The following is a 25,421-nucleotide window of genomic DNA, read 5'->3' as shown; positions in this document are numbered from 1 at the left end:
GAGAATTTGCTACCATGTTAGTTGCCCCACGTGTGCTGTAGCAAACTTGGAATGCTTCCTATATCAAAATCTCAAATTCTCAGCATACCTAACAAAAATTCCTCAAATTGTTACCTCCCATCAAACTTACGTAAATATAACTACCGCACCATTCTGTTTCGGAAGAAATTGAACTTCGTCACAACAAGCCAATCTGAGTGTGCCTCCTAACCAATACTATGCAGTAATGCAGTGTTATTTGTTTCACACAATAACAATTATAGTAGTCTCCCCTAATTGACTCATTTGGTGACAGTTAAGCTTTGAGTGATGAACTTTATTGCATTCCTGGAGTTTTTACCTGTGTAACTTGTCATGTTGTCAGGATTTAGTATTCACAATTACACAGATATTATTAAATTACAATACTTATTTATCGATATATTCAAATATGTACATTATTGTACATACATTGATTGTATTAAGATCAAGTATTATTTACTTAACTTAGATATTTTTATAGATATTGGTGACTTGCTGTGCTATGGGAATCAATTTATCATCTACTAGAGATATTCAGGCAATAATGAATTTTTGATGACTAAATTTTAAGGTTATGTATGGAATTTGAGTGCAAATTGTGTGTTAATTATTATGGAGCTCCACACAATGCTCATTCATAATATTAATATAACACAGCATGTCGTGTTCAAGGTTGCTAACCTGTTTGTGAGCGAGGTGACGGTCTTTTCGTCCGAACATGGAAATCTCTTGGGGTTCAGTTCGTATTTTATCTCTTCGTGAAACTTGACTGAAAGATTTTCTGGGTTTAATTTTAGAGTTACAGAACAGATTTTCACGGTTAGACTTGAGGAGAGGTGAGGGGAGTAGTGCACAGACTTACAGATGATATTTGTATAATTAGACTGTTTGCTGCATGCTAGACGATCGTTTTAGAGTTCATCACTTTTAGGTCAGATGATCGGTCAGTAATCCAGGAGTGATATCAAACCTACCACACTTCCATGATAAAGTAATTATGTAAGCAATTCGTGCAGTCTGAAGTAATTGAATATTTGCATTTCTATAAAAACAAGCAATGCAATTGGGGATGTGTGACCTAGGAAACCATCCAAATCCAAGATTTGGCTAACGGAATATTCGATCAAATCTCTCAAATATTCTGACCAGATTTCACTAAGGATAATGATGGGTTTTTTTTTTCAAACTGAGTATGATAAAAAGCAATCAGAAATTTGACACGAACCGACCTGTACAGTGTACACGACTTTGTAAAACGGAAACTAATTTAGTATGCTGATATTTTGTATAATTTAACTGAAGATTTGTTGACCGAAATTACTTGAGTTGTAAAACTTTACCTCAAGACAAGCTGGATACCATGTTATAAAATAAATAAATAACTTTAATAATTGTGATGATAGATCAATAAAGTTGAAACTTAGTCAATTGAGTGATTTCTACAATAAGGAACTTTACCTGCGTTCGTTGCGACAACAAGCACAAGCGTGAGAAAGAGATTTAACATTACAAAAGGATCAGTTCCAGGACCATTCTCCTTTCTTTTGCTTAGAATAAGATTCAACTTATTATTAATGTACGAAAGTATAGTAAAAACAGAGGACACGACGCCCACGCGATATTACTTAATGATGTTTCCTCACAGTGCCAATGTAACTATCAACTTTGTAACAATTTTAGCAATAAAACAGCGATTTGGTATTCTGTCGACGAACACTTAACACTCTGTTGACCGTTCACGCGGGGTGGACACGCATATTTATATAAATCAAAATGTTCTAGCTATTTTTTGCTGTTTACCCTCTCATTATCTACAAGGCATTTAGCGTTCCAACAACCTCAACAGTCATTAACACATCAACGTCTTATAAGGACGTTAACAATATAATTGCTAGATCAATAGATTGCCGCCATATTTTGATTAAAATGATCGACACAAATTATTAACAACAAAATTTTAGGACCAAATTCCAGTGGGATCATTAATTCGGTCAGCTTTTGACTTTGAAAAAAACAAAAAATAGCTTTAATTTAAACCGCCGAAATACGGTCATTACCAATCTTATTATATTGGTTTAAAGGAGTTTTCATTTTGAGGATTTCAAGTAAGCCTAGATCAACAAATATCACATTCGTTTAAACATGTTTGATTGGATGCATGTTTTTTGAAATGCGTAAAAGCACATTGCTGTCCTTTTTTCTACAGCAGAATTGGTCCGTCACAAATGTACACGTGAAAAATAATAGCTGAAAGTAATGAATAGAAATCAGTAAAATCATTAGATCTTGTCAAAAATATAATTACCCCAATTTAATTCATTTTAATTGCATACAACAAACGAAACAGCTAGAGAGTTGTCTAATTTATCTATAACTGATATTTTTAACGGCTTAAAACATTTTTTTGTTTGTTTTAAAAATACATTTTGTACAGTTTCTTGTGTTATGAAGTGCGTGATCATTTATTTACACACCTACAGATCGAAACCCTTCATTTTTAGAGACCCTAGATCGATCCTATATATAAAGGCAGCGCGGTATTCGATACCTGAAAACGGCAGCAAAAGAGACGATTCTCATTTAAGATCAAAGACATTTAAAATTCATTTTCTTAACTTCTATAAATATAATACAACACAAACGTTTAAGAATTGACAAACTTGAGCTTCATTCAGGATCATAATATCGGCAGCAGCTATGCGTTATTCACTAATTCAATTTACTCTTAAAATACCCCCTACAACCTATCACGATGCCTTTTTGACGACACGCAGAACACGAATTCAGGATCCAGCGGGGTCACTGCTGGAAAATACATACGATGGATTGCCAAAAGGCATGCGAGTAATACCACTATTTGTTGATCAGTGACGAGAGAAAAGAAGAAAAACATAAGTGTATGACGTATAACGTTAACCGTTTCACAGGTTCATCTCGTATCCTAAACAAAAGCTGATGAGTGTTAAACGGTAGCCTAATTCTAATAAGGATATTATATATAACACTGTATTCTAACACTCCGATAGTAGAATAACATCCCAAAGACTTAACCAGTCCTGCATGAAGGACAACTATCTGAAATCTTAAAAAGATGTAAAAGTATAAAGCTGAGATAAAACATCCTACTATGTATAAAGCGAGACGATATATATAGGTATATCTGTACCATTTTACTGACACGACGGCATCAACTTTAATATATGCGTTATATATGCCTTAAATTAAACATTTTATAAAAATATGAGCAGTGAATAACGGGAGAAAGACAATCCAACTTACTCACTTACTTAGTGTGTAATTATTCGTCACATTCCAGTGATTCAAGCAAACCGTCAATTTTTGAAAGTTTATGGAGGCTTCGGGTGATCTTATTGCTGAGAAATTTATCTTTTACAAGGCTTTGCTCGGAGCTTTACTTCCTTGAATATAAATTAAATAGCGGAATATAATATTTGAAGGTAACGTTTTATTAGTTTGTCAACTGGTTCTAATTTTAAATCATCTATATATCCTGATCTTTCAATATCAATGCAAACTGTTTGCAGTCTTGCTTTATACATGGTCACAAGAGACTTCAGTGACTAAACTGTAAGTGTGACAAACCAAGTCAATAACTTTACCACTTGTAACCACGACCTGATTTGATCGTGTAAAAGCACAGAAATATTAATACCTAGACCAATACAATGCTCCAATAGGAAATCCTAAATCCTTATAAAGGTGCAGCCATTACAAAGGGGCTTCTGAATGGAGAATTTATCAGATTCTGTAGAAATTATTAGCTCTGAGAATTTAAAGTTGTAGATTAATTTTACCAACATAGCTGAGCTCATCCAGGATAGACCAGGATAGTCAACATATAACTAATTGACTTAAATGACTATATAAGTATAACATAACAATGTAGGTCCACAATTGTTAGAATATAATATATTCTAACAATTGTGGACGTACATTGTATTATAATAGCTACGATTGGTACCAACTACCGTTAAAGCAAAAGTATCAAGTGCAGACCGTAGTGTGAAAGGAATGAATATCACAGGTCATGTACTAAAGTACTAAGATTTTAACAAACTTTTAACAGACGTTTCAAAGGTATGCATTTTTATTTCGTTCACGGCGGAATTCGTGCACTTTTTTAGCCCGAGGACCAGACCTAGACCTTCGGCTTTCTCGCATGTCTGATCGTGAGTGCAAGAATAGTGTAACCGTGTGTGAAGAAGGAAACGCAGAACAACGAAATAGGGAATTGAGAAGAACAATTTAAAGGCTTTTTGGCTACGATTCAGTTGAACAGGATCCTTGTAATGAGTTGCAAGGATCTGCCAAAAGTGATAGCTGATCTTACTGCGTGGTAACTAGAATATCGATCCAATCCTTATAACGTCCGGAATTAGAGAACTTGTACCTTTTATTGGCAAATCTTAAGAAATCCTACAACCGGACCTGTAGATCAAAGGATGATATGTGAGATGACGTTAGAAAATTAAATGGGAGTACCTCAATTTGGTTGGAATCCTCAAATACCAAGATGAAACTTGCGTGCTTTGAAGCCGGATAAATACAGGACGTTTCAAATATTTGACACAACTGCCATTAGTAAACAAATAGAGCAACCGTTAATCGAAATTACCATTAAACGTACTCACGTCAGACTTGTAAAACTATGAGGAAGTATTACGTCAAACTCCAGAAATATGATGTCTAAATAGATTTGTCTCAGGGGTAGGGGACATGTCTCTACACCTCAGAGAGCACTGTCACATTTACCCATACCTCAGCTCCGGATAATATCCATCTGATTCGGTCAGGGCTCAGTGAGTGAAGCGCAGCTTCAAACATCTCCAGTAACGAGAACAAACGAGAGGCGTCAGAATTGATTGGAGGAGAGAGATTTAAGGCTTAAATTGGGTCATATGAAAGAATACACATGTCCCAGATACCCTAAGGCCCATACGTTCACTAGGGTACCGTCAGGGGTGCACATTTGGATCATACAGTTTCTCTCATACGACCCAAAAGTGAGTGGACAAGACAAAAAGATTTCTAAAAGTGAGTGGACATGACTGAGTAAGAGCACGGTAGCTGATGTGGCAGTGTACAGGCAGTGTACAGGCTGTATACAGGCTGTGTACAGGCTGTGTCCGGACTGTTATCTGATGTCAAAGGACCGGCACGTTATAATCACTACAATATGTACATCAAGTGCTAATGTGATAACTCAGCCACCACCAAGGAAACAACGCATTAGAAAAGAGAAGTACAATTAATGGTAATAATATGTAGTAATACGCAGTGTTTTAAATCGTCAACTGTCAAACTATCCCAACAAAATCAAGTAAACCGAGCACATACAAAAAGTTTGGGTCGATTGATTTTGCCTAGTTCACCGCCAGGCACAGAAAAACATAACGGTTATATTTCTGCCGTGAAGTCTTGAGTTGGAGTGGTCGATGTGCTGGTGCCATACTGCTCATTGGTGCTCAATCATTATTGTGATAGGTTACTTGTTCTCACAAAACACGAGGAGGTTATCCTGAGCTCTGATTGGTTGGTTTGTTTCGGTACTTAAACAGTGGTCTGGGGTTCCGTTGCATCAAAACTCAAAATGAGCATGATCTTGTGACATCGTAATGGAAAGTAAAATTACGAATTATGACGCACCTAAAAAGTTGAGCTAGGATTAAGTTTAAAAGTTCTGAGTATGTACGTGTCATGGGTTGGCTAACTATTAAATGGTGAGGATTTTCATATCGAGTGTTGAGCTCATTTTGAAATTAAGTCATTGACTGTATAACTTAGGAGTACAGAGTTAAGACAATATGAGCTATACAACCAAACATGGCTTTAAAACTGATTGGCGTTAAAAAGCTGAATATAAGAGCTTACGATGGAGTGGTCTTCGTGAAAATTGACATCCAATTAATGTAAGATTTATAGACTGAATTGAGAAGATACAAACTCAGGAAACTTCCAAAATGAAGACAATACGTGTGCCATTAAGTCTGAATAATATGAAATTATGGCCAATGACGAGTTTGAAATAAACTTCTTGGCAAGAATAGGGTTCATGACAAAAAATTGCAAATTTGAACGTACGTCAATTGTGTCAGTAATTTGTAAGAACTCATGAACGCATATTAATTGTTCTCCTAATTGACGACAGTAAATAAACCCAATATAATCATTAGTAAGCTCAAGTTGCTGTCAAATGTCAATGTTTATAGTGCAGTAGATTTACAATAGCGGCTCTTATAGGCTTCTCACCCCCGGTCCCAAATATCTAATGATGGGGATATCCTTCTTCTCGACTTGTTTAACATTAAAGGGGTTGATAACTGCACAAGAATCCGGATGCAGCACACGTGGAACTATTGTTAGGTGGATCCTTAAGGGCTACAGCCGACACTAAACACTTCATACTTCATGCACATACTTTTGATGAACTTGTGCTCGTAGAAGAATATAGGGTTTGGGTAGAGTGAAGTGTCTTCAGATTTTTGGGGAAAATATAATTTTAAAGCGTTTCTCTAAAAATCAAGGATGATGAAAGTTTTTTCTGAAAATGAACTCGACCCCACTTCTCTAATGGCGATAAAATCCTGCACTCTAGGGTTTGGGACTTGACTTATGGTCTAACATTTAAATAGTACTCAGGAGTGTCGTGAAAAATAATACTTTAGTTTTCATACTGTAGTTGCAGTGTTGCCTTTCAGTTCCTGTTACAGTTGATGAAATATATTTTTCGAAAACATTTCCCCTTGAAAGGCCTTACTGGATATGGTCTATACTTTGTTCCTGCCAAGTTTCAAAGTCATCCAACAAAAACTACATGAAGAATATGGGATTCTATTTGGAAACATGTCCGAATCGCGATGGAAAATTGCACGAGCAATTCGTTAAATCACACATAGTTATGAACGCCGGTATAATTGACCATCCATAACTTTAGCTCGCATCAATATTTTAAAGCATATTGGTAGCCGTAGATAAGACAATGTACATTGTTCCATTATAATGGATAAAGGTATGAAACGTCAGCTAAAGTATGGCCTCTAACGTCGACACATCTACTTTTGGCATAGTTCTCAAAATTAGAACGCACAGGTTTCCAGAATCTGTAAGCCTAGAACGTTTTTAATTTAAGGTCTGGAATTGGAATCCAGGCCTACTTTAGCCTATCCTAAAAGTGAACTCTGCCATAAATGTCAATTTGTTTGCCACCAAATCTTCTGTTTAGCGCACGTGTCATACATCTCAAAACTACTCGTTTATTAGGATGAAGGAGCGTGAACGTTGCAAATCAATAAGTTTACAGCAGTATATGACCGTGCTGAAGAATTACTTGTTCGACATACCGGGCTGGATGTCTTCAGTACTTTAAGGGTTTCAACCTTCAGCATTTTGAGGGTTACGAATAAATTGTGAGTGTGGCTTGAAGTGAACCCCTTTTGTGAGTGGGTCACAAGACTTTAGGGACACCAGCCGGGTCGCAAGGGCAGACTCCAAGGGACAGTGGCTGCACTTGTGCGTGACAGCGAGGTGGCTGACATTCGAAACGTTGGTATTCATTCCAAGACTAAAATAAATATGAGCACCTCGTACTGTCGTAGTCGTACTAAAGAAGTTCCCTGCATCATTCGTTAACTGCGGAACGTTGATTTGGAATAGCAGAAGCGCTAAGCACAGAACTGGAATCGAGGGAGTGGTTTCAGCGAGAAGCTAGCACAAAACAAACATAAAGACAGTGAGATTGGGAGGACCGAGCAGTTCACATTAGTGCAGACTCAGATTGTTGTCAACAACAAAGGGAAACTTTTAGTACGATTGATAACTTTGTCACTCATGGAATTGGGATGTGAAAGTACGAAGTGTAAATACATGCAGGGAACTGAAGAGTGGTAGAGTATTACTTGACACGTACGGCTCGAAATCATTAGTATGAATTGCAATCTAGCACGACTGTTGGCAGGTTCTCACATTTTTGGCGGGAAAGTATGTAGTTTGAAGCGATCTTGAGTCTAGTACTTATAGTTAGAATGATCTTACTGATAAAGATCTTAGACCAAAGTGAGTAAATTGTAAATGGTTAGAAAAACATTCTTGACATATCTTTGGTCATGACGATGTTGAAAATTTGTAAGAAGACTTTCAAGGTTATCTGCATCTAAGAGGCAAAGTTGTAGTCATAAAAAGTTGAAAACCTTTGGTATCCATGATTCACCAAATTTTAAAAAATGGATGTGAAAAGTCAGTTGGGAAATATGGAATTTCAGCGTTACAAAACAAAATTCCATAAAATCTTGCGCTCACAGTCACTCATCAGCTCATCACAATAAGGAAAAAGATCTCAACTTAATAGATTGATCGAACGCTTCATTATAAAAGTGTAGTCTAATATGGCATGGATGGGATAGCTCAATAAGTGAACATGGTCAACTGACCCAAAGCTTCGTGCCGCTAAAACTTGATCCAGAAACTACTTACTACCTACCTAACGGTATAAATACCAGAGGAAGTTAATAGATAGGTTAATGATGTACCAAGACCAGATCTTTAAAAATGTTAAAGAAGAATCAGGAAGAGACGAAATCCTTACCCAAAAGCCACCCAACTAATAGAAATACTAATAGGAGAGGAAATGTTACAATTATGGAGATGAGAGAGGCTTCACGTTTTATATAATTCTTTCGTTGATGGATCATTTATATGATTTTAATTGCTGTAAAGGTGATATGAGGGCATTCATTCGTCAGATACTTCCAATTGTACTGTCCAAGCATATTTTAAGGTCATTGTTTCAGTTACATGACCAATCAGATAGGGAAGCAGACTTTTAAGTCTAGACGAGAGATTTGGTAAGGGTAACTTTATATTTTCATGCAAGTAAAGAAATAATGTTGTTATATTTTTTAATTGAAACACATGAGATTGAAGGCTGCGTCAAATATCCTGGCAGGTAATGACGCGTATTTGACGAAATAGTTGTGGTCAGAGGATTCGAGAACTTTAGGGCTCGGGGTTGGGGACTGAGTCACTGAGGTTCAAAATCGGAGCTTTGCAGAGTCGATGGTTGGAAATATCTAGAGTATATAATTATAAAAATGTTGTCTACTTTTCAGGATTCAACAAACTAATCCCCAGTAAAAATACCAATAATTCTACTAATCTATAAATTTTCTGTTCCCTAATTTAATTTAACTCATGATTGGTTGCATACTGTCACGTGTAGAGGAAACAGTGTTCTGATTGGTTTAAGTTTGTCGCCATGTCTCATGTGCTGCAGTTAGTGCCTTTAGCGTGAATACTTATGTTTCGTAAACTAACGAACATGGCTTTAAATATTATGTGTTGATCTTTTATGAGCATGTCCGTAAGACTGTAAAGTTGTACAATAATAAAAATATAATATGTAAATATATGACAATAACGATATGCGTAAATGAAATGATTCAACTTGCTTTACGTTCAGTTTTCTAATGATACAAGAGTCAAATTTTTCTATTTTCCTAGCTGGATTTTCCTGGCTGGATTTTCACGGGGAAAACAGTTTACAGAATTTAGAGTACCACGCCTGACTGAGTGACTGTTATCAGTAACTAATAAGGTCTGCTTCGAGCTGATAATTCCTGTTAGGTATCATGATCAAAGCGAAGGTCCGTTGACTCATCGGCTACGATACGGTTCATGATTCACAAAGCAAGGTTACAAATGTCAACAAACGAGCAGTAACTGTGATTAGCTATAACATCCGGAAACCAGAAGAAGTATTGAGCATGAGCTCTGTGCTGCATACCTAGAGTCTAAAGGCCAAAATACTTCGCTCAACTGAAACATGATGAAAAGACAGCGGGAGGGAGAAAACGTTCAATTACGGTGGCTACTCAAAGACTTCTTTGAAGAGCCAGTGAACATTTGAATACAAGGGTTTAGACTAGCGATGATACTTCTCTCTCTGGGGAAAAAGCGAGTTACTTATTTAAGACTGAAAGTGAAAAATTTGTGGTATTTCATGTGTGATTCGTGGTCATAGGTAAAACAAAGGTGATGCGTTGGTACACATTCTACAACATATGTAAGTAAACGCGGGACGTGAGTGACTGCCAAATCGGGTTCAGAATTAAAATTTGACTTCCAGGATGGTTTGAGTTGCCCGAGGTCCACTTTTTAGAATGCAAACAGAAACAGTCCAAGTGACAAGATTCTGTGTTTTATAAACATTATCCTTCTCTAAATTTAGTCGTTATGTTGCGCCTGTGATGTGGGATATAATACCCCAAATATTCATTGTTACTTCAGTCTGTGAGAATGCTTTGAAAAGATGTTTGAAGATGCATAAACATTTCGTGATTGAACTAAAGATTTAGAAGACATCGAGTTTAGCTAAGACTACTCTGAAGTCTGAACTGTGTCCTGAAGTCTGAACTGTGTCCTGAAGTTTAGTGTGTGACCCTCATCGCCTACTTAAAACCGTACAAGAAGTCCTGACTAAGTGAGAGCAAAACGGTAAAACAAAGCCAAATCCTGTTAACCAGCAAAAGATCAACACAAGAAATATCAACAGAATCAGATCGAGCATACTTAGAAATTTTAGAACGGCAGATGAACAACGGAATAACCGGCAAGTAAAAGTAATATAATATATGTATAATAAGTTGGCACGATTAACGCGGGGAAATCTGCAGAGGAATACTAAGGAGATTAATAATATGTGCATATCAATTATTACTGTAGCTTCAACATGAATTGATTGGGCATAATCTGAACGAGCAAAGGTGCTATACTCATACTCTTTTTCTCTTCTAGTGCCTAAGTGCCTTATAAGGACAAAATATGTATACCCGTGAGATTACAAATCATTTGCCTTCCAGCTATTCATTATTGTACAGAATGCAGACGAGTTAATCCTTTAATGGAGAGTAGACGTCTAACAGCCCTCTAACAGCTCTCTAACAGCCCTCTAACAGCCGGTCGGCTATTCGCCCTTACAGACATGGAACAGTTATAGAGTCTGGTTATAATGAGTAAACTGATCAGCTGTGGCATATTACATAAGACATTTGAACAAATCAGAACACTCTTCCTTCTCCACTTGACACAATCCAACCAATCAGAACACTCTTCCTTCTCCACGTGACACAATCCAACCAATCAGAACACTCTTCCTTCTCCACGTGACACAATCCAACCAATCAGAACTTAATAATGACAACTGTAATCTCTACCAGTACCACTGTTCTAGTGACAATCAGTTAGAATTGGAGATCTAAATTTTGCATCTCGGAAAATCAACATGCATTTATAAAATCCAAGAGATGAAGCATGGACTAAAGTTGTACGAAAGCTTACCATATCGAAGGGTGGGGGACCCACTAATTAGCATTACCTATATACATATACATATACCTATATACCAATATATGATATAGCAGATAGCTGGACCTTTACCGATTGTTGAAATTCGACATCTAGATTCTAGCGTCATCTAGCGTGAAATGACGCTAGATGATGCACTAGATTACGCTAGATGACGCTAGATAGCGACAATGTCGCCAATTGCGTGGCACCTTTTCAATGTCGCGATCTGGCACTAGATAGCGTCATCTAGCGTGAAATGACGCTAGATGACGCTAGATGACGCTAGATAACACTAGATGACGCTAGATGACGCTAGATGACGCTAGATGTCGAATTTCAACAATCGGTAAAGGTCCATATAGCTGAAATAAATTTCAATATTTGAGAAGACCAACTGAACATAAATTCCAAATCGTTATGATCGATATGCGCATTTTTAGTAACCTTCTAAAAGTTCATTTGAATTGCCTGTATTTTTTTAAACTTGCATCTTACTCAGGACTAGGGAGGGGCTCAGGCGATACCAAATATGTATGTACAACACGGCAATTAGCTATAAATTTCCTATGACAATGAACATCCTCACTCCTCAGGATCTCCCTTGATATGATATAAAATTGAAGTATAAAACCACGCATGTCGTACAGGTAACAGGACTCAATAAAAGACAGAAAATAGATGGTAATACTAATTTACAGTTACTATTAGTATTAGTTATATTAGACATTAGTGTCCAGAAAATGCCCTTAAATTAGACCAACGACACGGATATATAAAATGGGCCTCATCCAAATTCAGTATTTTTATATTTCACTGGAGTTAATAATAATTGTAATTAATTATAGAAGACATCGGCAGTTCTGTCCATGGATCTGTCCTTGAACATAGTAATTGATTAATTAGGTAATATAACGCAGGGTATTGTGGTGAATGGAAACTGGATTACCTCAAACCAAATGCCGACAATTGATTTCTGATGCTCGCACAATAGATGTTAGTGTAACGAGTTAATGGTTTCATCAGAAACCTTTGACTGTAGAAACTGAAATACTAATTTGTATCCCAATATCTTCCAACTGCTGCTTCAAGTTTAAATAAACAGGGTGTAAATCCTCCAAATTTATAACAGGGAGAAGTAAGGATATTGGTGGTTCTGTAGACATATACAGTAGACAGTAGTGGTTTAAAAAAGGTCGGAGCAGAACAGTAGAATATATTGTGAGTAACAATTCAGTAAATTTTCAATCAACTCAAGCTCTTTTCGAAATTTTGAAAATGCTTTGAAGCAAAAAGTAGCATTTTATCTTTGAAGTTCCTACCAGATTCCTTCAGTATAATATACACAAATATATTACTATTGAAGCTACTCACGATTTACACGATTCCTAGAAGCACTATTAATCGATCCCTCGTTCTCCTCACTAGTATCTGGATCATTCTCTGTTCTGGCAGTTTGAGGGACCTCTGCCTGCAGCTTGGGTTAGTTTACCATCCTGTGGTCCATCTCCGTGGTCAAGTTCGTGAGATTCTGGGGGGTTGAAGAACCCTTGTGTTCTGAATACTGGAGTCACGAGAAGAGGTAGAAATAACCATAATACCATCTCCCTAAATAGACAGGGGTTATTATCAGGTTTTGTAGGAAACAGATTTTCTACAATGTATTCTTTTGTTTTGTTTAGAGCTTTAGTCACAGGTAGGTTGGTCTGCACAGAGCCCCACAGTTTCAATTCCTTGTTTAAATAGCCGTACAGCAAGGATATCCACTGTGCTCACCAGGTTATGCACATAACTAACACTGCCTAGCTAAAGTTAGCTATATACTATGGTTTTCTCGAAAGTATTTCCTTGTATTTGACTTTCGTCAAGAAAGTACTCTACTTTCAACCCTTATTTGTTACGACCCTTGAGAAGATTATTGCTATTCTCAAGCTCCTTCTGTAATCTCGGTCCTCGATAGGCTCCTTTGCTGAGACCTGAGCCAAAAGGCAAAACGCCTGGGCCATAGAAAGCACAAAATACAAATTTTGCATTTCAAAAACAAGCCCTAATTTAGTAATTATACCCCTTCTAATGTTAGTCAAGCTTTTGCCATACATTATTCGAGCTGTCATAAGGGGTTAAATCCCAGTTTAGAAGTAGATATTTTAAGAATTGAGCCCAATACTGTCAGAAGAAAGATTTTCGAAGCGATGTTTATTATTAATCTGAACCCTACAATTAACAAGAGAGAAGAACTGGATACTATTAAACGTTTTATCATAGCTAGTACTGAAGAATTTTAGATATTTTAGTTTCATTCCCTTTTTATTGCATACAGTTTCAGTTTTCTAGCAGTAGTAATTTTTAATGTTTTTTCACATCTCGCTCACAATCAGTAACCACTCACTATAATTTCACTCACATTGTGTATACACCATCTCACATGTATTGTATCTTTTACCTTATCATCTGTTATCACTTACATCTTATCATCTGTTATCACTGTACATGTCATTCCATCACACGATCACAATCACGTACTTGCTGTTTAGACTTAGTGGATGTTTTAAGTTTATTGAATAGCAGATCGAGTAGTGGTGTATATATATAGATTTTGATTCTAATTTTAGTCGAGTATTTGAACAATTTGTTGTCGTTTAGCCATTTTTGATTAATAAATTTTATGAGACAGTTTTCTCACATATTTACCAATTTTGTCAGCATGAATAAGAAGTTGTTACTTTGAAACGTCGTTTATCCTAACAGTGCAATATCATTTGTCGCAAATCAGAATAATCAGAAACTATTTGGAAAACCCAAAAACTGTCTATTAGTAATTATGCATGTATCGTATAAACATCAAGATGAAGCTAGATGACACTATCGACTAGCGCTAGATCGTGACATCGAAAAAGTTCCTCGCTTATTGTCGCTATCTAGCGTCATCTAGCGTTATCTAACGTCATAGTTATAATATCATCTAGCGTCATTTCACGCTAGATGACGCTAGATGACCGTAGATGACGCTAGATGACGCTAAATGACTCTAGATGACGCTAGATGTCGAATTTCAACAATCGCCGTAAACTTAAATGTTAAAGGTCCGCGATAAGCACCACTAGTCACATAATACTAATACTGTAATATACAAAATATAGTTATCAATATTATTCATCTAAACTGAACAAGCTGGTTTTTCGGAAGTGTGTAGAAAAATATACGGTAGATTGTACACATTGGAAACAGGTCGGTAAATTTGGTCATTTGCATTATGTCACGGATTTCAACAGGAAAAATGTTTCACTAACATTAACAGCTAACACTAAATAAAAACCGCATGTTTAGTCGACAAAATTGATGCCGTAAACAAGCCATGTAGATTGTAGAACATAGTGCTTCAAATTCACAAAACAACTGGAGCAACAAATTAAACCTAGGCGAAGCCTAGTTATGAAGTTGCGTAGAAATTAGTGAAACCCAAGGAGGAAAGGTAGTTATAGATAGCAACAGTGTGCAATACATGCCTTACAAATTTTTCAGGGAAAACACACTATAGCTATATAAATCTAATTATAATCAATAATTAATATCAGACACAATTTAATGTTTACTGTTTAGGTGATGTCACTTAATTTGTTACTGGTCAATTAAAGCGCACATCCATTTAGTTCGGCACTAAAAATTTCCTACATATTAGCGTATTTGTATCAATACTAATACTATAGACTAATGAAACACTCAATTAAAACTGAACTGATACAGAAATTCAGCAATTACCAAATTTTATCAACAGATACTGGTTGCCGCGGAAAATTGGCTTTATTTTACGTGTTTCTCCCAGAAAAACACCGTATTTATATCAAGATGGATTCACATGAAGGATTGTGGAGCTGGTTAGAAGAGACCGTAATAATTACTAATCATGTCATGAGCCGGAATCCGGAGAGAAAACATCTGCTCTTAACCAGGTTGTAAACTTCCGCTATATCTTGTTAGAAAGGAACATTGTTATTTGTTTGGCATTATCAGGACAGTACATCAGATTGACGCACGGAATACCGGACAAGAAACGTATCGGGGTATAGTTGGAACTCAACAGGAAATCGAAGCCGAACAAAATTTAAAATCAGGCATCAGATGGACATATCCTCATTTAATCTTTTAATGTTTCAACAGCTCCTGCTAGTTCATTCTCACGGTCGGAGTCGTGTCAGTCAGCCGGTAGTTATAATAGAAGTATTACAATCTAAATTCTAATCTCATTATCGACGGTCTACTAGTACTATACAGATTTGTTATAAAAGCTAGTAGATCATAAGATATTTACTGTCCATGTCATGCCATGTAACTTCCAATAGACTAGGGGGTGAAGAACATTCCATTCGCTTGGCTAACAATTTTAGTAAGGCATGTGAGAACGAGGATAAGATTTGCAATGTTGAGAACTACTCTTATTGCTCTATGTCTACGACTACGAGGGTACCGAGGAAAGAAAGTGGACACCAAACGTGAGATTCATCTATCAGAAGTCTCATACAACCTCATCCCGGCCCCTATAATTAATTATTATTAATGGAGTAGATCATGTGTTTAATGTTAAACATTTAAAAAAATTATTGGTATGTATATTGTGCTCTGCCAATTGAAACACTTAAAATTTGATTGTGCTCTGCCAACTGCATCACTTGATTTTATTGAATGTATATACATATATATACTGTTTGACTCATTATACAATTTTAGCGTGTTCTGAACTAGGCTAAGGAAACAATCCGAAAATCTAGTTTTACTTTTACTTTAGGATAATTGACTCACAGGCAAAGTTCGAACTTCAATCAAGCAGATATGGGAAGAGGGAACGTGAAATGAAGCATAAAGGCAAACCATCTAAACAAATGAGGGACTGTGAGTGACGAGTGTGAACAACAGACACAGTTTATAAGAAGGATGTGAAAATACACAATGACAATGTGGCGGAACAGCGCGCTACAACAACTGGCACGTGCAGCGCGGCTCAAATGACTGAAAAGTAAAACACATGTATTTGTACACTATGTAGTTACATGACAAATGACAATCGTTTTATGGAATTATGATTGATGGCTATTCTCGATCTCAAACCGATGGTTGACAGATTTGCACTTGAGAGTTCGCTCATGAATATGACCTTGATTAATGATTACGGATTAAATTCTGATTTAGATATAGAGATCAGAGTTTCCTTTGACTGCACACTGCACGCTCGTTGATGTCACTTGGTAATTACTATAGTGACAAGATGATCGTGAGTGTTAGCACTATAGCTCTAGCTGTCCAATCGTTTCACTTGACCACATACAGATATATTGGTACAACAGCCATCGTGTGATACAGCTATTTAATTTAAATTACTATATGAGGGAGTGGAGAGTGCCGACAACACGGTCCCCTACCCGTACCGGCTACAATCTACATGGGTCATGGACCACGAGTTTTAAAGTTAAGAGTTAGATTCGATCATCACTCTTTGCTCTTAGTATCGCGATCTTCGTGCAACGACTGACTGCCTCTACGGAAGCGGGAAGCTCAATCACAATGTCAAGTCAGGAGCCATGACCACGTATAGTAGTCAGATCATATGCTCGTCGTTCATTATTGCATATTGGCGATCAATGTCTCAAGTTAATTGTCGAATTATTAGTAACACAAATTGACAATCAGTGCTCCCGCATGATTAGCATGAGCAAATATATATCAACCTAACAAAAGGTCTTATTCAAATAGCAAGTAATAGTATATTTGAAGAGAAAACAGGAATTTTAAGTTTTCGTAAGTCAACCGGATAAAATTGATCTAATTAACAACTGCATTTTAGTCTTTACAATTGTACACTTGCAGTGCAGTTGCAGTGTCAACCAAATTGTCTATTGAACTTGAAGTAGTGAACTTGTATGGTTTTGCCACTGTAATTCTTGTTTTTGAAATAATGAAATAACAAGCCATCACTGCTGGATAGTAGCAATTATTGATTATATAGCAGCTTACTATAGGTCTTGCACTGCATGAAATTAAACTTCAGTCATGTTAATTGTTATTGAGTTTGACAATCAAATCAAAGGGTTAAATAATAAGTTTAATCTTAAATTAAAATCGCATAATTTCTCATAACACCCGTGAATATTTGTAAGGTTATACAAATAAAATCGCCTCATCGCTTTCCTGACTCCACATTCCAGCCAGTGTGGAGGTGTCACATACAAGTTCCTGGCAAGATCCATTTCGACACATCTACATTATAGTTTATAATGATGGGCTGCAGTACAGACCGAGAAATTCTTAGCCCTAAGCTTTTCTAGGTTCCAAACTATAGTGCACAATAAAACCTCGATTTGCATAGGAGCTTGGGTGACCGTGAAAGGAAAAAGTCGCAGAAAACCGTAGCTTTGATTTTGTACATTAAATATATGTATTATTTGGGGAAGAAAATGTCCACGGCGAATCGGGGCGTGCTGGATCGTACCTTATTGACTGTGTCAAACCATATCTTTATTTACCGATGATAAGGGTCATTGAATCAGAAAGAGGGACCTACTTCTCTACTTAGTGGGGCAACCAATATTATCGTGTTAAATTTTTACTATAAAAGGGATTAGGGAAGGAGCATTACTGATTACAAAATGTTCAATTTGATCGAATAATTTGGATAAGATTGGTAACAAATAAAATAGACATTTTAGGTTGGTAAAAAATAGTTAATTTAGTTCAGTATACCGTATAATGTTAGCATAAAACAGTAAGAATAACTTCAATGCTACGTTAAATAAAGTTATTACGTCAGAATTTATAACTTAACAGACACTGCAGTTAAATAATCGAAAGTATAAGCCATTTTTCGTCAATCTATAAGTTGAAATAATCAAGCAAGTCTATCTACAAGCATACGACTGAGGAAAATACGTTAAATTATTAAATTGCGAATACATAATAAGTGCAATATCGCAAATGTTACTCTGTAACTTACAGCAACAATAAAAAATAATTTATGTACATAATTCAAAGCAAAAACCTAAAAAAGGAATTGGTACAATCTCTGAAAACAGAACTTCTGAAAGTAATTACGCTGAGTAATGAACAGTTTCGGCACAAAATCACATCCAATATCGATGAGATCCTCATCAGGGCAACCTATCAAAATGTTCTTTAAAAGCCCCCAAAATCAAACAAGACACTGGCGTGACGTCACGTCATCTCAATTCTCACGTGACGTCATCGCAAGTGACGTCATCTTAGCTGGCCTCGAAGGGATCCGACTTGTTAGCGACCTTATGGTACATGGTGTCGAGGAGTCTGTTAGCCAGGTTGAAGTACATGTGAAATGTTTCGTTCTCCTTGTCCGGGTGACTGGACATCTCCTCCTGCAATGGGTTACGGGTAAAGATAAAATCATAAACTAAAGGAAGACTGATAGTGATAGAGATATTTGATTACAATTTTAATCGATAAACGAAAAAGGGCTTGTTAAAATGTAGTTAGGATGAAAAGTTGATCTTCAAACGGGTACTCACCAATATTTCGAGTACTTGCTGCAGGTATTTCATGAGAATCCTTTCTTCTCTTAACGCTTTCTTACAGGAGTGATTGCGAGGAACTTCGTTTCCTTCCTGGAGACGATTTAGGTTAAAATTGTAATCAGTAAGAAAATCAAATCAGGTTCATGGAAACGGTTCCACTTATAATGAATTTCGAGGTCATATCAGGATACAAAACCATAAAACTAAACCAACCTCTTCAACGAGAGCTCTAGTTCTCTTTCTTCTGCCGGGTTCCTGTTCCTGACTTCTTCTGGACCGATAAGAGGTATCCATAGCTGTTAACAGCTCAGATAACAGCTGTATCTTCAAGGTGTCTGAAATGCTGTCCTCCAGACACTGGATGATGGCGCGTGCTGCGGTGCGGGACCGTGAACTGTTCAGACCACAACTGAGGGGGAGAGGTGTTAGTACTTGGGGGGGGGGGGGGGGGGGGGGGGAGAGGTGTTAGTACTGGGGGGGGGGCCCTACTTGAACTTTCTAGGAGATAATATTCGAGAGAATCTTGATGTTATATTTAGAAACAGGTTAGATTTGTGCGCTCTATAACCGATTCTTAGTGGCTACAAAGGTTAGTCATTATTTAGTGGTTACTGAGGTTAGTCGACGAACCTGCGTTTAACGTGTCTAATAAGATCTTGAGATAACAGAGTGGGGTCGATACAGTCGTGCTCTTTAGACTCTGGCATCTTCTTTCGTTTAGAGATCCTATTAGAAGCCTGGCTCTCTGATAGAGGTAGCTGGGGTACACTGGGTGGAAGAGGTGCTTGCTGGAGGGGCGGTGCTGCGTACCCGGGAGCTTGTGGCTGAGGGACTCCGTAGGGGAACCACATGAAAGGAACGTTGGGAACAATTCCCGCGTTCGGGAAAGGGACAGCGGGGCTGTTCCCGAATATCTGAGTGTTGATTTGAGAAGGGGTGAGGTTAGGTGGAGGAGGAGGAGGACTGGATTGGTTGGTAGGTAGAGCAGGGTACAGGTCCGACTGAGGAGAAACTTGTTAATGATCTGCTGTGAGATGTTTCTACGTGTATTGTAAACTGGGTGAGATTGTTCCCAAATTGTACATGGGAATGTTTATTATCTTACAGTAAAATGAGCAGATTTATGATTTGAGGAATGCAACAGTTTACTAAAAGCCATTTTCAAAAACACGATTAATTAAAATGTCCATTTACCTGTTTACTGGGTTTATTTTCAGGTTCATACTGGACGGTGTTCGGTTCAGGAGTAGGTTGAGGAGCAGTCGGAGTGCGGGGTTGTGTTGACCCATGACTGATCTGTGACGTCATAGTGTGAGGTTGTGACGTCATAACGTGAGCGGTGACCTCTGCTCTAGTTCTCACGACAGAGGGGGAGGTGGAGAGGGAGGTGTTCTGTGCAGCACTGGGGATGGAGGGAGTTCTGGTGGTGTGTCGAGGGGATGATAAGTTATCCTTCCTGGAAAGAGGAGAGAATGTCATGAACAAAATCATCTAAACTAATTCATTGTTGTAAAGTGAATGATATTAAGAGTTTAACACCACGTGACCAGCCAACAGCCAACCATCGAAGAATAAGGTTAGGTTAATCAAGTTAATAATTATGTTATAAATAGTTTTACACAATGTATAATGATAATGACATTAACTTACTCTACATTGACTTTCATCTTCTTTTTAGAAGCACTCTTCTCGATCCCGAATGTCTTCTTGATCTTCATCAGCCAGCTTTTAGACTTTGGGTCGGTAGTGTAGCTAGCGTAATGATAGGATTCTCTGTCAGTGTTAACCCGCGCATTACGGGTCTGAATCCCGCAAGTCTGATTAGTAGGGGTGGCGGCGGTAGTGGTTGCGGGTTCAATCTGTACAATCTCGTCACTATCAGTGCCCGATAACTGAGGAAGGGGAGTGTTAGATCCTAGACTAGCTGAATTTATTTTGATCATGAAAACAGAAGGTTAAACTTATCTCATTAATCAACAGATGTTAAGGTCAACAGATGTTACAAAATTGCTAACGGAAATTAGAAGAAGTTATAATTCATAAAAAATTTTAAACTACCACTTTTCCCAGGACGTGACCCACCCCACCCTTTTTTCCTATCTGGACATTTTGATTTAATTTTAATCTTACTTTTCTAATTTTCTTGATTCCTTGTAACACGGCATACGCGCTTATTGACGACAACATACTCTGGTTTTTAAACAAATCGTAAACTGTAAACAAACTGATAAAACTGAGATGAATGTAATAGATCGGATTCCGATTGATTAAAACAGATGAAATAAAACAGCAGATGTAATAAATGAAGGTAATATCAAGACGGTTATATTTATCAGATAATAAAGATTTTAAGCTGATAATGAACAAGCAATGATCAAGATGGCTTTGCGTAACTGTAGTGTATAAATCGCAAATGTGCATATCGTATGCATTGCACTTTGTGATGTTATGTACGGCCGAAGAGTCAACTTCGTTCACCGTTTGCGACATGATATAATTTCGATACATAACTAACATTAATATGTATATTTGTTAGACGTCATGATATTTATACAAAACAACATGTTTAACTGGAGATGGCCACTGGAGTATAAATGATGAGGATCTTGCTTGACAAAAACTACATCCGAGATTGGAATTTTGGGCAGGATAATGGTTTTAAAATAATAAGACAACTTAAAACTTAAGGACAACTAAAAACTTAAATTAAATCATTGGATGACTTAATTTAAACTAACTTTTGACGTAGATATTTGCGATGCACGCTTATTTTATTAATGGGCGGAAATCACAACGTGTTAATTAAGGGCGTAATATCTTGATCGCCGCAATATTCAGACCATCATATCTCAAATTCCCACATAATCAATTATTTAATTAATTAATTACCTGATTGACGTCCCCGAAGATGATGGAGTAGGAAGAGTAGGAATCGTAGGTGTGATAGTTCTCCGTTTGGCACGGAGGATTTTCTAGTAACATTGATAACAGCGGGCTTTACGGAGGGATCGGGTTAGATTACTCCAATATTTCAATTTGCAAGTTTACGGGTTAAGAATTTACAGTAACGGGACAGAAAATACGCAGAAGAAGCGGAAAATAAGCTGAGATTTATAGTCTCCGAAGTAAAAAAAAGGATCGATATAAGCGTAACCCCAAGGGCCAAATAAATGTCGATATTCATTAGATTGGGATTGACAATGAACGACAAAACTGAATAAGGAACGGACCCCAAAGGCTGCCATTTCATAAGAAACATAATTAGGAACCCGTGCAATTACAACAGAATAAGAGGAAACCCTAGAACAAACAGAAAACAATTGCAATTAACTTCCAGGGTACCCTTAGGGGCGACCAAGAGCAGTTAAATTATCCATTACCACGATTACAAGGAGAATGTGCTGGTGTAAAGAGACCGGGCCGAGGGAACCTGAACGGTCAACCCTCCTGCACAGAACACCCCTCAGGGCCCAATGCATGCGACGAACAAGAGCGGTTAACTGAATTAAACTAATGACCAGTCGAGCTGAGCTCGTAATCATATCTCAATCACGTGCCTTGAGAAGCGACCTCCGATTGGCTGAGAATGTGATGACGTCATCAGAGAACCGTTCTAATTGGCTGACGGCTTGATGACGTCGTGACGAACGTCTGGCTGTTAAAAAGGAGGCGTCTGAGAGGGAGTGGAAGACATAAGTAGCTGAGATGCGAGCTTCTCAACCGCAGAATACGTTAGAAGAGTAGTATGAAACCGGGGTGAAGTACATATCAGTTGTCTACTGTCTGCTGGATTTTGTTGCACATCTCCTCACACGTTACATGATCGGTACACTGGCTCTTGATTGGCTACAAGAACTGGATACGGACTTCTCATTTGCTAATTAGGCCCAGCAAATGAACATTACATGGTATCCGATGTCAACTTATGTTAAGGCGTATCCCGTATAGTTGAGAAGCTCAACTGTTGAATTTGAAAGATCCTGTTTAAGTACACTGTAATCTTTAATCTAATCTTTTTCCGGTATGAGATGCCGTATATCTGGGCTCGCCACAATAATTAAACTGATAAATTTACAAAAATTTGATCAAGGGCTCCTCCCTGCACTGACAAATACGACTTAAAAAGTGAGATCCAGAACAAATGAGACCGCAGCTTCGATCTATTCTCGTCTGGTATGTTTTTAAAATACACAGAATCTTGGCATGAAATCAAACCTCACTCACAAAAGAACCCTTCAGAAAATGAATTTTACTCCTGCACAAAGAATAAACTCGCAGAACCTCAAAGTATTCTCATGATGTCGGTAACTCCCTTGAAACAACGAGGGACTAGAAAGAGTCGGCTAATCAAACACTAATTGCCTGGGGGTAAGCACTGAAGGGCGCAGTGATATCTCTCCGATATTCCACTTGAAGGTAGTCATATTAACATGCAAGCTAATATATTAAAAATGTACTCCACAGAGAACAGCTGAAGCGACCAATCAAGCTCTCGGAAGCGCCGTATCTCCGACCAATGAGAAAGTTAAGATAAAACACGTGGTGTGCTCTTCAAATGAAATTGTCTGGAGGAGTGTTTATATTGGGTTCCTTCTCAATCTGCTGATTAGAAAGTGTCCGGAGGACTTGTAGTCAGACGAGAGAAGACTTGAGGAGCAATGATGGAGACCACCACAGAAAGTTAAGCTCGACACTAGACGAGATCTCAGGCTAAACATTGGATATATTTGCGAGCCGTATGTCTTAAAACGGCCACTATAACACAGCAAACAAATATATCAATACAACAGTCAATGCTGCGCACTTAAATTCGATGAGCCAATTGTTTTTTTCTAAATATGAAGTTACGCAAAGACTTGATGACGTGAGAAATATCGTCTAACTTTAAAACGACGATGTTAAACAGTTCTGGGCAGCAAGCAGCCTGGGGAGAGATGAGCGGTGCAGACATGCACTGTACAGCCGATGACAAAGCTCTAACAGTTCTGAAATTGTTCCAGTGGTCACGGACAAAGCGAGTTTAACCAATGGGAAGGGCTGGTTGGTGCGAAGTGCCGTGGTTCAGCCAATGAGGACCGAGTATTGGAGTCGGACTGTCGGCAGGTCTTTTGGAATGAACGGGCGGGACTGATTGGATGAAACGAGACGGGAATTACAAGATTAGATACAGAAATTAGATAAACTTTTGGGAGGGGATAGGGACTTATAGGGACTTAGGGATGAAGAATGATCTAGCTCTAAAACGTAATCGTATCAAGCGGTCACAGTACAGGAGATCAAGATTAGGGCTGGTCAGCTGAAATCATCCTCTCCGGGGTTTATATACGATTACCACAGGATTTAGAGGGAAATTAAAATTAGGGCTGATGATTGGTTTAGTTACCGTCCCAAATCACCAGTATTGAAAACTTAATTAATAACTGACACTTGGCGCAGGAAGTGTACTTGATTACAAAAATACTGATAACTTCTCACGGATGATTTAAGCATCTTGAATACGTTCCAATTAAAGTGCTGATTGGAAAACGCGCTATCAAAGGATGTACTCGGTAGGTGGATAATGAACGTCTTGACGTTTTACCAAATCAAATTAAATGCAATGCATAATAAGAAGAATCTTTACCAAGTTTTGCAGTACAAATACTGCAATTCAATGATGGATAGGTCATTAATTTCACGGAATCATGTTTCGTGAATTCATGGATGGGAGATATTTTAGATATGAAACACTATTTAAAGATCAAATAAAGCGGCTTGGGACGAACGAATTTTATAATTCAAGGGCAAACACCTTGCTCAATATTTAAACGTATCCAGTCATACAAATTCAGACCAATGCATTTTCTCAGTCTTATGGGCCCACCACATCGCAAATTCTAGCATTCCTGCGATATTCTCGCGCTGAGAAACAAAAAACGTAGATAGCCATTAGCATTTTAAGTGAAGATATCATATGGACAGTTCAGTATTCATTTCTTGTCATTACCAACGAGGGATGGAAGGGAACTTGTGCAGAAGCCTGACCTCAGTAATTACGTCCTAACGTGCAGGTCTCTTACATTTCCCACTGAGTACAGAACATTTCATATACATTGGACAGTGAGACTTATGACAAGATGAGATACTTGACACCAACATTGGATTGACAACGACTTGGAATATTTACACATTCAAGACGTAAGTCTTGATGTTATGGTGGTGTTAGATTGAGATGTTGGAGACCAACCTCGGGAAGAGTTTTCATGATCCGAACAACCACAATAACCACTTGTAATGGATATCAATTTCCAATAATTAAGTTCCGAAAGATAATTATTTGCGAGTCGCCTGACATTACATAATTCAAGAATTGCGATTTTCAAATAACATTACATCAAGTTATATCTGTTGAAATAAAACCCTGACCGATCCAATTTTGATGGAATTTAACCAGATGGAATCAAGCAGACAGAACTAAAAAAGTTGTGGTGGTAAAAAGACGTTGTGAGAGTCCACCAAGGTGTTGAAACA

The 25,421-nt window shown here is 37.6% G+C and overlaps 2 protein-coding genes across 6 annotated transcripts in view; both read right to left on the bottom strand.

Annotated features, from left to right (window-relative positions):
- Positions 1-25,421, bottom strand: part of LOC134819343 (uncharacterized) — a 140,958-nt gene that overhangs the window by 48,612 nt on the left and 66,925 nt on the right. For 3 of the 4 annotated variants that reach the window (XM_063829260.1, XM_063829264.1, XM_063829261.1), the window contains exons 2-3: positions 1,480-1,570; positions 703-790 (exon numbers count right to left, since the gene is read on the bottom strand). In XM_063829260.1, the coding sequence (XP_063685330.1) occupies positions 703-790; positions 1,480-1,528 (137 nt within the window). In that variant the 5' untranslated portion in view covers positions 1,529-1,570. The remainder of the gene's footprint in view (positions 1-702; positions 791-1,479; positions 1,571-25,421) is intronic. The other variant, XM_063829263.1, reaches the window with a different exon arrangement.
- LOC134819344 (mucin-2-like) overlaps positions 18,380-25,421 on the bottom strand; it is a 39,644-nt gene continuing 32,602 nt past the window's right edge. For both annotated transcript variants that reach the window (XM_063829266.1, XM_063829265.1), the window contains exons 13-18: positions 20,562-20,803; positions 20,106-20,367; positions 19,542-19,912; positions 19,125-19,320; positions 18,906-19,001; positions 18,380-18,755 (exon numbers count right to left, since the gene is read on the bottom strand). In XM_063829266.1, coding sequence (XP_063685336.1) covers positions 18,627-18,755; positions 18,906-19,001; positions 19,125-19,320; positions 19,542-19,912; positions 20,106-20,367; positions 20,562-20,803 — 1,296 coding nt within the window. In that variant the 3' untranslated portion in view covers positions 18,380-18,626. The remainder of the gene's footprint in view (positions 18,756-18,905; positions 19,002-19,124; positions 19,321-19,541; positions 19,913-20,105; positions 20,368-20,561; positions 20,804-25,421) is intronic.

Source organism: Bolinopsis microptera, chromosome 8 (assembly GCF_026151205.1).
Source record: "Bolinopsis microptera isolate Bmic1 chromosome 8, MBARI_Bmic_1.0, whole genome shotgun sequence".
NCBI classification, from domain to species: Eukaryota; Metazoa; Ctenophora; class Tentaculata; order Lobata; family Bolinopsidae; genus Bolinopsis; species Bolinopsis microptera.
Note: the sequence above shows the minus strand (reverse complement) of the source record. Positions and strands in the feature narration are given on the sequence as shown.